Raw genomic sequence first — 12,694 nt, 5'->3', positions numbered from 1 at the left:
CTTGGGTCTACTAGCCCGCTGTGCAGCAAAGCTAATCTACTAACACTGGGTTGTGGTGAAGGAAAGTACAGTGTTAATTGCAGGGTATCAAGCAAGGAGAACAAGCAGCTGTAGCTCAAAAGACCCAAACTTCCTGATAGATTTTAGGGACGGGCATTTAGAGGGTTGAGGGATGCAGCTCGTGGACCTTCTTCTGATTGGTTGCTGTTGAGGTAAGAGGGTGATGTTTCTGGAATATAACGGTTGTGGTCAGCATCCTCCACCTGGGTGGGGGTCTAAGTTTCTGCAAAACAGCTCAAGTATATGTGTCAGGTTATGTGTGTGTGAAGGTACCATGTCACTCATTAGACATCAGAGAATTCATACTGGAGAAAGGTCTTATGAGTGTTTTGATGTAGGAAATTCTTTCGTTGCAGCTCCACACTCATGAGACATTGGACAAATACCACTAGAGAAAGGCCTTATTAGTGCAGCTAATGTGAGAAATTTTGTAGTAAAACGCCAGATTTGTTACACACCAGCAAGTTCATGTTGATACAAGGCCTTATAAGAACAGCGAATATGGGGGACTTCCCTGGTGGTGCAGTGGTTAAGAATTCGCCTGCCAATGCAGGGGACACGGGTTCTATCCCTGGTCCAGGAAGATCCCACATACATCGGAGCAACTGAGCCCGCGTGCCACAAGTACTGAAGCCCGTGCTCCTAGAGCTGGTGCTCCGCAACAAGAGAATCCACCTCAATGAGAAGACTGTGCACTACAAAGAAGAGTAGCCCCTGCTCCAAGCAACTAGAGAAAGCCCGCGTACAGCAACAAAGACTGAACGCAGCCAAAAAAAAAAAAAAAAGAACAGCAAATATGGGAACTTCTTTACATATGATTCTGGCCTCATTAAACATTGTTGAATTTACACTGGAGAAATGCCTTCTGAGTGCAGTGAATGTTGGAAAGTCTATAGCCAAAACTCTCATTCATTTGGCTCCAAAAAATTCACACCAGAGAGAGAACTTATGAAGGAAGCAAATGGGGAAAGGACTTCAGCCAAAAGTCTGCTCTGAATGGCATTGTGAAGTACATATTATGTACTTTGGGGTTTTTTTTTCCCTTCTTACTGTGTTAAAACACACATACATAAAACTTGCTATCTTATGTATTTCATTTTATTTATATTTTTTAAAGTGATTTTTTTACAATTTATTTTTGGCTGCATTGGGTCTTCGTTGCTGCACGTGGGCTTTCTCTAGTTGCAGTGAGCAGGGGCTATTCGTTGCACTGCACGGGCTTCTCACTGCGGTGACTTCTGTTGCGGAGCATGGGCTCTAGGCACACGGGCTTCGGTAGTTGTGACACACGGGTTTGATTGCTGTGTGGCATGTGGGATCTTCCCAGACCAAGGATCGAACCCGTGTCCCCTGCATTGGCAGGTGGATTCTTAACCACTGCGCCACCAGAGAAGTCCCCAGTTTGTGTCTTTTTGTGAATACCTTACTTCAGTTATAATAATCTCAAGATTAATCTATCATGTGTCATGTTTCAGAATTCCCTTCCTTTTTAAGGCTGAATAATACTCCATTGTATGCATATACCACATCCTCATGCATTCTTCCATTGATGGACACTTCCTTAGTTTCCATATTTTAGCTATTGTAAAGAGTGCAGCTGTGAGAATGACTGCACAAATATCTCCTTGAGATTCTGCTTTCAATTCTTTTGGGTGTATAGCCAGAAGTGGAATTGCTGGATCATATGGTCATTCTATTTCTTTTAAATAAATTAATTTATTTAATTTATTTTTTGTTGCATTGGGTCTTTGTTGCTGCACACGGGCTTTGTCTAGTTGCGGCGAGCGGGGCTACTCTTTGTTGTGGTGGGCGGGTTTCTCATTGTGGTGGCTTCTCTTGTTTCAGAGCACGGGCTCTAGGCGCGTGGGCTTCAGTAGTTGCAGCACGTGGGCTCAGTAGTTGTGGCACGTGGGCTTAGTTGCTCCACGGCATGTGGGATCTTCCCGGACCAGGGCTCAAACCCATGTCCCTCACATTGGCAGGCAGATTGTTAACCACTGCACCACCAGGGAAGTCCCGGTCATTCTATTTTTAGTATTTTGAACTGTTTCCTTTATTGGCTGTACATTTTATGTTCCCATCAAAGGTCCACAGAGTTCTAGTATCTCCACATCCTCTTCAACATAATTTTATTTTCCATTTCATGTTTACTAGTAGTTATCCTAATGAATGTGTAGTGTCTCATTGTGATTTTATTTAGCATTTCCCTAATGATTAATGATCACATACTTCTTGGCCAATTGTGTATATTCTTTTTTTTTTAATTATTTATTTATTTATTTATTTATTTTTGGCTGTGTTTGGTCTTCGTTGTTACGTGGACTTTCTCTAGTTGCAGCGAGTGGGGGCTACTCTTCGTTGCAGTGCATGGGCTTCTTATTGCGGTGGCTTCTCTTGTTGCAGAGCACAGGCTGTAGGCACAGGTTTCAGTAGTTGTGGCATACAAGCTCAGTAGTTGTGGCTCACAGGCTCTAGAACGCAGCCTCGGTAATTGTGGCTCACGGGCTTAGCTGCTCCACAGCATGTGGGATCTGCCCGGACCAGGGCTCAAACCCGTGTCCCTGCATTGGCAGGCGTGTTCTTAACAACTGAGCCGCCAGGGAAGTCCTGTATATTCTTTTTTTAAATGGCTATATTTTCCCCTTTTAAAATCAGATTATTTTCTGATTGTTGAGTTGTAGCAGTTCTTTGTGTATATCTAGATACTTATCAAATATATGATTTGCAAATGTTTTTCTTCCATTCAATAGGTTGTCGTTTCACTCTGTCGATTGTGTCCTTTGCACAGAAGTTTGTAATTTTATCGAGTTTTGCTTTTGTTTCCTATGTTTTTCCAATGCCAAGAAGTTATTTCCAAATCCAGGATCATGAAGCTTTTTCCCTTTGTCTTCACCTAAGAGTTTATGGGTTTATATCTTACTGTTAGGTCTTTGATCCATTTTGAGCTCATTTTTGGGTGTGGTGTAAGGTAAGGGTCCAATTTCATTCATTTGAATGCAGATATCCACTTTACTACAATTTGTTGATAAGACTTTTCTCCTCCCAGGACTTCCCTGGTGGTCCAGTGTCTAAGGTTCCACGCTCCCAATGCAGGGGGCCCAGGTTCAATCCCTGGTCAGGGAAATAGATCCCACATGCTGCAACCAAGAGTTCAAATGTCGCTACTAAAAGATCCCACATGCCTCAACGAAGATCCCACGTGATGCAACTGAGACCTGGCGCAGCCAAATAAATAAATAAATAATAAATATTAAAAAAAGACTTTCCTCCTCCCATTGAATTGTCTTAGCACACTTGTCGATTATTTGATCAAATATATTGGCTTCCAGTTCTGGGCACTCTGTTGTTTCATTGGTCTAAATGTTTGTCTTTATGACAGTACCACAGTGTTTTGATATATAGTTTTATGAAAATACTGTCTTGCTCCAGTTTTGAGTCCCTGGCTTGATGCTAGTCATTTTCCCTTTTGGAGCAGCTGATTAAGTCCACACCCAATCACTGTCTATATCAGGCACTCACACTCTGGACTGCTATACCCCATCCCTTATGTCCTAGAGCCAGGATACCAGGCAACTGGAGACAGCCTCTATGCCCCTGACACCATGAAATTATTCCAGCCACGTCATCCATGGGGAGCCTCAGAGACCTAGCTAGCCCCAGACCTCTTGCTATACATAGGGTGCTCCGTACAGCTCCAGGTTGCTTACTGTGTCCCTGTACAGCCCGTTGTGTGCCCTGCCTGATGCCCTTGTCTCATTCTAAGCCCTAGGTAACACAGAATTCTGCCTTTTATCTACCCAAGTGTCACCAAGAACATATTTTTTCAAGGTTAGGAAGTCCAGCACCTCTTTTTTTTTTTTTTTTTTTTTTTGGGTGAGTTGGGTCTTCTTCGTTGCTGTGCACAGGTTTTCTCTAGTTGCGGCAAGCAGGGGCCACTCCTTGCTGCAGTTCGCAGGCTTCTCCTTGTGGTGACCTCTCGTTGTGGAGCCTGGGCTCTAGGCACGTGGGCCTCAGCAGCTGTGGCACGCGGGCTCAGCAGCTGTGGCGCACAGGCCCAGTTGCTCCGCGGCATGTGGGATCTTCCTGGACGAGGTCTCGAACCAGTGTCCCCTGCATTGGCAGGCGGACTCTTAAGCAATGCACCACCAAAGTCCCCTAGGGAGATTCTCTTAAGTACCACATATATTGGAAGCTTTCATGATACACCTTGCACTTCCAGACCTTCCTGGAGTCCTTGCCAGAAATAAGTTGTTGCCAGTATCTGTTACGTTAGCCTTCCCTCCTCTGCCACACGGCAGGGTGCCGCAGTGTGTATGAATCATCTGTACAGTGCTCAGCAGGCAGGAAACTATGCTTTCTCCCTTCATCTGGAGGACTCACCCGTCTCTTGATTTTTGGGGTATCTCATTCCCTTCCCACTGATTGTTTTGGGTGGGATATTACCCAGTTCTGGAAAAGAGGACTCCAGCTGGCTTCTGCAGGCAGCTTGTGGAGATTGCCCTTCTTAGTGAGTATATTTGATTGACTTGTAATGGTTGGGTTGATTTTTCCACCCTCAAAGTCACCCGACCCAGGACTCTCCAGCTCACACTGCTGGTGTTTGTGATGGTAAAGTTCTTATTGATTAAGGGACATAGAGTTCTATTTACTGTATGCTGTGGATTGACAACAGAATGAAACAGTGAACGGATTTAGTGGGCACCTCTAGTTTGTATTTGCTATTCAGGATGGAATAGCAAGAGGATAAAGAATAGCTGTCAGTCCATATTTGGTTCAGTTTGCATTGCTGCACGAGGCCTCCTGGGAATGTCTGAAGGACCTCACCAATTTCTTACCCTGGATATGAAGATTATTTGCCTCCCAGAATCAGCTTGAGGAGGGGCATTTGGCAGTAGCCTGAGTTGGGTCCCTTGTCCAAAGAAGATGTCCCATATTCCTCAGCATTGTTGGGGATAGCTAACAGGGCATGTGATTTCATGAGGGGGAAGTGTCAGGTTAAGGACCCTGCAGGCTGCTTGGCCAAACAAAATGGATGCCAAGGTAGCAACACGACGGAGTAGCTTAGCTAAACTCTCAACACCCTAAAAATGAGAGTCTCAGCAATCCACGGATGTCCACATGAAACCTAGTCACATGCAGGAGGTAAAGGGTGGGGATTATACTACCCTCCTAAATTAGAAAAAAATCCCAGAAAAGAATCAAGGGTTATTATTACTTTTTGTAACACAGTAACTCTTGGAGGTACACAGCCTCTCTCAGCTCTCAGAGATCATTCTTTTATTTGTTTGTTTATTTATGGCTGTGTTGGTTCTTCGTTGCTGTGTGTGGGCTTTCTCCAGTTGCGGCGAGTGGGAGCTACTCTTCGTTGCGGTGCGCGGGCTTCTAATTGTGGTGGCTTCTCCTGTTGCGGAGCATGAGATCTAGGTGCACTGGCTTCAGTAGTTGTGGCACGTGAGCTCAGGAGTTGTGGCACACGGGCTCAGTAGTTGTAGCTCGTGGGTTCTAGAGCACAGGCTCAGCACCTGTGGTGCACGGGCTTAATTGCTCCATGACATGTGGGATCTTCCTAGACCAGGGCTTGAACCCATGTCCTCTGTATTGTCAGGAGGATTCTCAACCACTGCACCACCAGGGAAGACCCAAGGGTTATCTTAAAGCAAAAGGACAGCTTATCGTTCACAAGGTTTGCAAACCAGAGATGTACAGCCTTCAGCTATAAATGAAACTACGTTTGGGAGGGGTGGTGAAGGGGGTGAGGAATTTTTAAAAGCAAAACCTACAAAAGCCACAGTTGGCAGACTTGTAAAAGGAATGGATGGTCCTTGCAGCTTGACCACAAGCCCTTGTGAAATGGAGCAGGACCCTGTATGGCCTTCCCATGAAGAGAACTCCCCACCCCTGTGTCCCCTGCCTCTTACTTGTTGGAAAGTTTTAGCCTTTTAGGCCTTCTTTCAGTTCCAAAGAACAAATTTAATCAGAGAAGTAAGAAAATGTAGAAACAAAGGAAAGCATTCAAGTGAGACAAAATGATGATAGTTTAGCCATGAAACAAAGTCAAGGACCTTTAGTTCCTTCTCAAAGCCTGTAGATAATATCTTGAGCCATATCCTTGAGTTGTTTTGCAGATACTAAAACCCCCACCAGGTGGAGGAAGTTCACTGCATGCTACCACCAGACAGGTTGGAGCCAGGTAATTGATAATTGAGATTTCTGAAATACCACCCTGTTACCTAACCATCAACCAATCAGGAATTGTTCATGAGCTGATCACACACCCTGTGACCCTCTCCTGTCATTAAAAACCCTTCCCTGAAAGCCCATCAGGGAGTTCAGATCTTCTGAGCATAAGGTACCCATTCTCCTTGCTTGGTGCCCTGCAATAAACCTGGTACTTTCCTTCACCACAACCCAGTGTCAGTAGATTGGCATTACTGTGCATGGGGCAAGTGGACCCAAGTTTGGTTCAGTAACATATGCAGCTTGACTTCAAGTTTTTGATGATTGGCTGTTATCAGAGCTTCTCCTCAGGGACTATTCTAGGTAGGACCCTTAGCAGAATCTGAAGTCCTTACAGTTTTTGGTCATGGTTTTTCTAAGAACACAGAGTACATGACTGAACACCAGGTCTGTCATGACTGCCTGACTCCATTTTATTTAATTTTTTCATAGCACAAGGTACTCTTTATTGTGATATTCAATGGAAAACATCTATAAACCAGCTTACTGTAGTGATGACAGTTGCAACCATGCTAAGGCCCTTTTATTATATTAAAAAAGGGTGGGTGTGGGAGTTCTGTTCACTCCTATGTAACAGAAAATGGGACCTGAATTCAGAGATTTTTAGGTGTATGTAGTTTTATATATCTTCATGATTTCTTGAGATTTGTTTTCATTTAAAAGAATGTCTTCTTTGCCATAAGTAAGTCTAAATGCAGCATATACAGAACAGTTAGGAATACAGGAAAATTTAGCCATAAGTGTAGACCAGTGTAGGACAAGCTACTCTCTTTTAGATGTGGTTCCAAAGGAAAGGCAGTGATGAAGACTTGGAATTTTACCATATATTCAGGAAAAGGGAGAAAAGAAAACTTTTTTTTCTTCTAAAAATATCCAGGGAGGGCTTCCCTTGTGGCACAGTGGTTAAGAATCCGCCTGCCAATTCAGGGGACACGGGTTCAAGCCCTGGTCCGGGAAGATCCCACATGCCGCAGAGCAGCTAAGCCCATGCACCACAACTGCTAAGCCTGCACTCTAGAGCCCGCTAGCCACAACTACTGAGCCCGTGTACTACAACTACTGAAACCCACGTGCCTAGAGCCTGTGCTCCAAACAAGAGAAGCCACTGCAATGAGAAGCCCGCGCACTGGAACAGTTGCCCCCGCTCACCACAACTAGAGAAAGCCTGTGTGCAGCAGTGAAGACCCAATGCAGCCAAAAATAAATAAAATAAATTTATAAAAAAAAAAATCCGGGGAATTCCTTGGCAGTCCAGTGGTTAGGACTCCGTGCTTCCACTGCAGGGGTCACAGGTTCGATCCCTGGTCGGGGAATTAAGATCCCGAGTGCCGCATGGTGCAGTCAATAAATAAATAAATAAAAATATCTATGCCATGGCGGAGTTCTGAACTATACTGAATCAACGGTGCAGATCAACTACCCTCGGATCCTAGTCCTGGAGTAGGTTCAAGATTGTGTGGGAGGGTTTCTGGCCCTTTCTACTGTTCTAGCTGTCAGACTTGGGACGAGTCCCTTAACCATTAAATATATTTTGTCCCCAAGAGTATTGGGAGAGGCCTCTGCTGGCCTTTCCAGATTGGCCCCTTGGCCCTCTCTGCTTGGATCAACAGCCCTTCTATGGAGGGGGCGGGCTGCCCTAGGCCAAGGAGAGAAGGGGGTCATCATTGCGCTAGAAATATTTTAGAATCAAGAAGCGGACAGTGGAGCTGCCCAGCGGGGGTGGGGAGGAAGGCCCCTCCCTCCCGACTCCATTTTATTTTGGGTCCCTGTTAGACACACTGGGTCCGTTTTCTATGTCCTTTTCTTAGGGAATTTATCTTATTTTTACTTTTCCTTAGTGGAGGTTACTTAATTTCTACAATGCTTTTATGGCTAAAGAAGCACAGAATACCTAGGTGGACACATCCCTTATTTAGCAAGAAGAAAAAACACATGTTAGGGTTTGTCCTAGGGGTGTTTATAATATGTAATATTAATATTAAATATACAATATATTTGAGAGCCTGTGAAAACTGAATTGCAAGAGAGAGAAATGATTTGTTTGGTCTTGCCACAAAAGAATGCTAAATAGACAAATACAGAATTTTAGGAAATATGCAACATTCCTGCATACACAGAGCAGCCGGCAAACCTATTCCACATGTGTCACATTCACCTACAATTGTGCCTAAAACCCAGTAGGTGCTCACTGAACATTTCTTAGAACAGTAAATACACACTACAACATAGCTTCCGTATTCATTCTCACGTTTCTGGCAAGACTTTCAAAAGATTGTCTCAATCTATCACTCCAAGGAGTTAATGAGCCATGTTTTCAAGTATTAAAAAGAAGCACATTTTGGAGAGAAAAGCCACAGGCTCAGCTTCATTTTCTGGCTTTTCAGACTTCACTATCTCTTGCTTAAACTTGGCTAAGAGCTTAACTTTTTTTTTTTTTTACATGTCACACATATGCTTTTCTAGAACTATTTCTGCTGCTTTATTTTAATAACTACATAATCAATAATACCTTTCAGTAATTTCCATTTCACAAGTGTTTTTCTCAGATAATTTAAATTCCCTGTGAAGACACTGTTGCTGCAATTTGAGGTGAAGTGATAAATAACTTCCTAGCAAGAAGAGGAGAGACTAGAATCCCACACATTTGTCTCGGGGGCAAGGTGCTCCCCTTGTACACGTGCTCTATTAAAAGATCACACAGTGTCCCAGCAGAAGATGGAATGTGATAGATCACTATTCTTTTTCAGGTAGGTTTCAGATTCTTAAAAGAATTGGAAAATATCTCAGACATGGAGTAATAAATATTGTTTGAAGAAACTGTTGTTCACTAGGTTCAAACAGAATCACTGACTGTACAGCCAGAAAAGCTGTTTTTCTGGGAACCAGAGTCACAGTTTCACCCTTTCAAGCAATTCTGCATTTCCTGTCATTCTTCCTCCATTATCCCTACCATGGCTCTATCTGAAGTCTTTTCTTTCTTGTCCTGGACCAAATATGCTGAAGGTCATTAAACCGAATACAGAGCTTCAGTCTGTTACCGAAGCAAAATTGGGTCCACTTGCCCATAGGCAGGAAAGCCAATCTGCTGACATCGGGTTGTGGTAAAGGAAAGGGCAGTGTTCATTGCAGGGTGCCAAGCAAGGAATTCAGGGCAGCTAGTACTTAAAAGACCCGAACTCCCCAAAGGCTTCCAGGGAAAGGTTTTCAAAGATAGGATGAGGGAGGGGGTTGTAGAGTGTGTGATCAGCTCGTGGACATTCTTCTGATTGGTTGGTGGTGAGGTAATCTGGAGTCAACATCACCAACCTTCTGGTTCCAAACATTCTGGTGTTTATGTGCTTGCAGGCTGCATGTAGTTCATTTTTCCCACTTGGTGCAGGTTTCAGTATCTGTAAAAGAGCTCAAAGGTCATGGCTCAGAATATTATCTATAACCCTTGAAGAGGAACTAAAAGTCCTTGACTTTGTTTAACAAGTAAACAATTATTATTTTGTCTTGTTTGACTGTTTTACTTCCCGTCTGGATTTTCTCACTTTGTGATTAAATTTACTCTCTGGAACTCAGGGAATGATTTTAGCTAACGAGAGGATCTCGGTCTTTGTTTTCTTTGGAGAAAGAATTCAACAAAGAGACTAAGATTGCAAGGCAGGCACAGAATTCATTAGAAGCACAGTACATGTGGGAAAGCACAAGGGGAGCTCACGGAGTGAGCTGCGTGCAATAGGGGCAGCTTAGTTTGTTAGTATGGGGTTAATCTTCCAGGGTTTGGGCCAGGGTGACTCCCCTTTTCCCTCCCCTACGATAGTGTCATCTGCAATTCCTTATTTGGGCTTCCACCAGGCTCCATTTTGAATCTTTCCCAAGAACACCTAAGCAAAACCTATTGGGGGTGGGTGTCAAAATTGCAATGCTAATGATATTATAATGATATTACAATGTAACCAAAGTTACTAGAGGACGACTTGAGAACCCCCTCTGCGCATGTGTGGGGCTGGGAAATCTTGACCACAAGAATGTGGAGGCTGGGGTGGACCCTCTCATCTTTCATCCAATTAGGGCTCCTAGTCCCAACAGTAGTTTATCAAAAGGGTCAGCATGAAACCAGTTGCAGCAGGTTACCCCGAAGCCTATCTATCTCCTACCTCAAAGCACACGCTGGCTCCATGGTTTTCACCGTCAAGAGTTCCTTGCTGAGATGTTGCAAAGTTTCTGTTTTAGATGCCATTCCAGGGAATTCCCTGGCTGTCCAGTGGTCAGGACACGGCGCTTCCACTGCCGTGGGCTGGGGTTCTGTCTCTGGTCGGGGAACTAAAATCCCACAAGAGCGCAGCACCGCAAAAAAAAAAAAAACCCCAGCCATTCCTCCATGCACCATGGCCGCATTAAGTGCAAAACAAGTAGGTGGTTTTGATTCTGCTTAATCCTTATGCATGAAGAGGCTGTCCTTGGGCCTGTCCCTGTCTTTCCTGCCTCCGGGAGGCCTAGGAGGCTACACTTTTTCTACAGACAACAGGCAGTCAGAGGACATGGGATGGGGGAGAGGAATCTGTTCTAGGAAAGTCTCATAGGGACCTGTTAGGTTTCAAGTTGTTGAAAAGCGACAGCATAGCTGACAGCCATGAGTGCACATAGAGTATCATTATAATATAGTGTGTCCCTTTGGATGTGTAGATTTGGGAACTTGCTCTGTTTCACAGTCTGAAATAACACGTCACTAAACTTTCTGTAAGTATTCCTGGACTGCTCTCCAGAAATCTGGGTGCGTCCCCTTTAAGATACGGGGACGCCCCGCCCACCGTTGGAGACAGGAAACTCCGCTTCTCAGAGCCCCTGAAGGAGTCTCAAAGCCACTACCAGCCACTTAGGGAGTGAGTTCTGCTCAGATCTTAGACATAAGTGGTGGCAGCGGAAACTACATTACCCAGAAGCAGCTACGGTGCGAAGCGGCGGTGACTGAGCCAATGAAAGCTTAGGGGGGGGACGCATACGTGCGTGCTCATCGCCTGGGGGCGGGACTTCCGGCGTTGTCTCTGGTAGTGGTTGGGTGGTTGTCGGGCTGTTCACCGGTTCAGGGTGTCGGCGTCCCTTGGTGGGCACCGAGGTGACGGAGCGAAGAGCGGGAGGAGAGAAGTTGGCCCCGCTGCCCAGAGGCGGCTGTGAGGCCCCCTGCGCCCGTAGTTGACGACGGTGCCCTAGTTCCCGCCCCGCTCGCCGCCTCTCCCGGCTCCGTTCTTCCCACCTGCCGGTGACGGAGGCGGCCCTGATGAGGCCGGCTCAGGTGGGTGCTGCGTCTCCCGAGCCCCCACCCGGCCCGACCCCCGCCTCCGAGTCCCAAATCCGGAAGGAGGTGGGTCCGCTCAATTCCTTGCCGGTCAGCCCCAGAGTCCAGAACAGAGGGCGGCCTTGGGAGGGGTCCCTTTTCCACCAGTGGACTGGGGTGAAGGAGAGAGTACCCTCGGGGCCGCCGGTGCACGGATTGCAGGTGCTACGGAGTCGGAAGCATTGGGGAAACCTGGGGTCCCTTTTGTCGGGGACAGAGGGGGACGAGGTGTCTCACCTGAAACGGCAACCTGAGCAGGTAGAATCCATGGAAGGTTGTGAAGGGATTGGGGATGGGAGAACCGTGTTCAGAGTTAGAAGTTAAAAATTGGGAGAATAGGATGCGAATGGAGGCAGGGAGATTGCTGAAGAGACCACCGCGATAGACCCCAGGAGAATTATGGCAGGGGCTGGGCCAGGAAGGTAGTGCGACATTGGGAGATGGGATGAGATTCTGGAAAAATCTCAAACTTGGAGTAAATGGGATTTCCTGCTGCATAAAATACGGTTGTAAGCAAAAGTAGGGAATGAAGTACCATCCAAATTTTTTTGCCTGAACATCTGAAAGTGGGGAGATGAGGAAGTCAGCGCGAGGAGCAGGTTCGGGGGGAAGATCATGAGTTGTATTTGGACATGTTGATCCTGACATGTATCAAGATGGAGATGTCACCAAATGGAGATACCATATATGGAGGTGAACATAAAGTCTGGAAGTAGAGGAAGGGGACAGTGTTGGAAATATCAAAGGTATGGAGGGTGTGGACTGGACCAGGGCATGACCTGGGGATCAGATTGAGGAGGGAGGCTTAAGATTGTTTTGTTTGTTTGTTTTTATTTTTGGCTGCATTGAGTCTTTGTTGCTTCACGCGGGCTTTCTCTAGTTGCGGTGAGCAGGGGTTACTCTTCGTTGTGGTGCGTGGGCTTCTAATTGCAGTGGCTTCTTTTCTTGCGGAGCATGGGCTCTAGGGTGCACGGGCTTCAGTATTTGCATCACTTGGGCTCAGTAGTTGTGGCTTGCAGGCTCTAGAGCGCGGGCTCAGTAGTTGTGGCGTATGGGCCTAGTTGCTCCGCGGCATGT

General features: G+C 45.8%; 1 protein-coding gene across 1 annotated transcript in view; it reads left to right on the top strand.

The window, feature by feature from the left end:
* Positions 1 to 10,950: 10,950 nt before the first annotated feature.
* LOC101327584 (uncharacterized) overlaps positions 10,951 to 12,694 on the top strand; it is a 36,355-nt gene continuing 34,611 nt past the window's right edge. Inside the window, 1 exon segment of the mRNA XM_073795675.1 lies at positions 10,951 to 11,575. Coding sequence (XP_073651776.1) covers positions 11,561 to 11,575 — 15 coding nt within the window. The 5' untranslated portion in view covers positions 10,951 to 11,560.

This window comes from Tursiops truncatus, chromosome 19, assembly GCF_011762595.2.
Source record: "Tursiops truncatus isolate mTurTru1 chromosome 19, mTurTru1.mat.Y, whole genome shotgun sequence".
Taxonomy (NCBI): domain Eukaryota; kingdom Metazoa; phylum Chordata; class Mammalia; order Artiodactyla; family Delphinidae; genus Tursiops; species Tursiops truncatus.
Note: the sequence above shows the minus strand (reverse complement) of the source record. Positions and strands in the feature narration are given on the sequence as shown.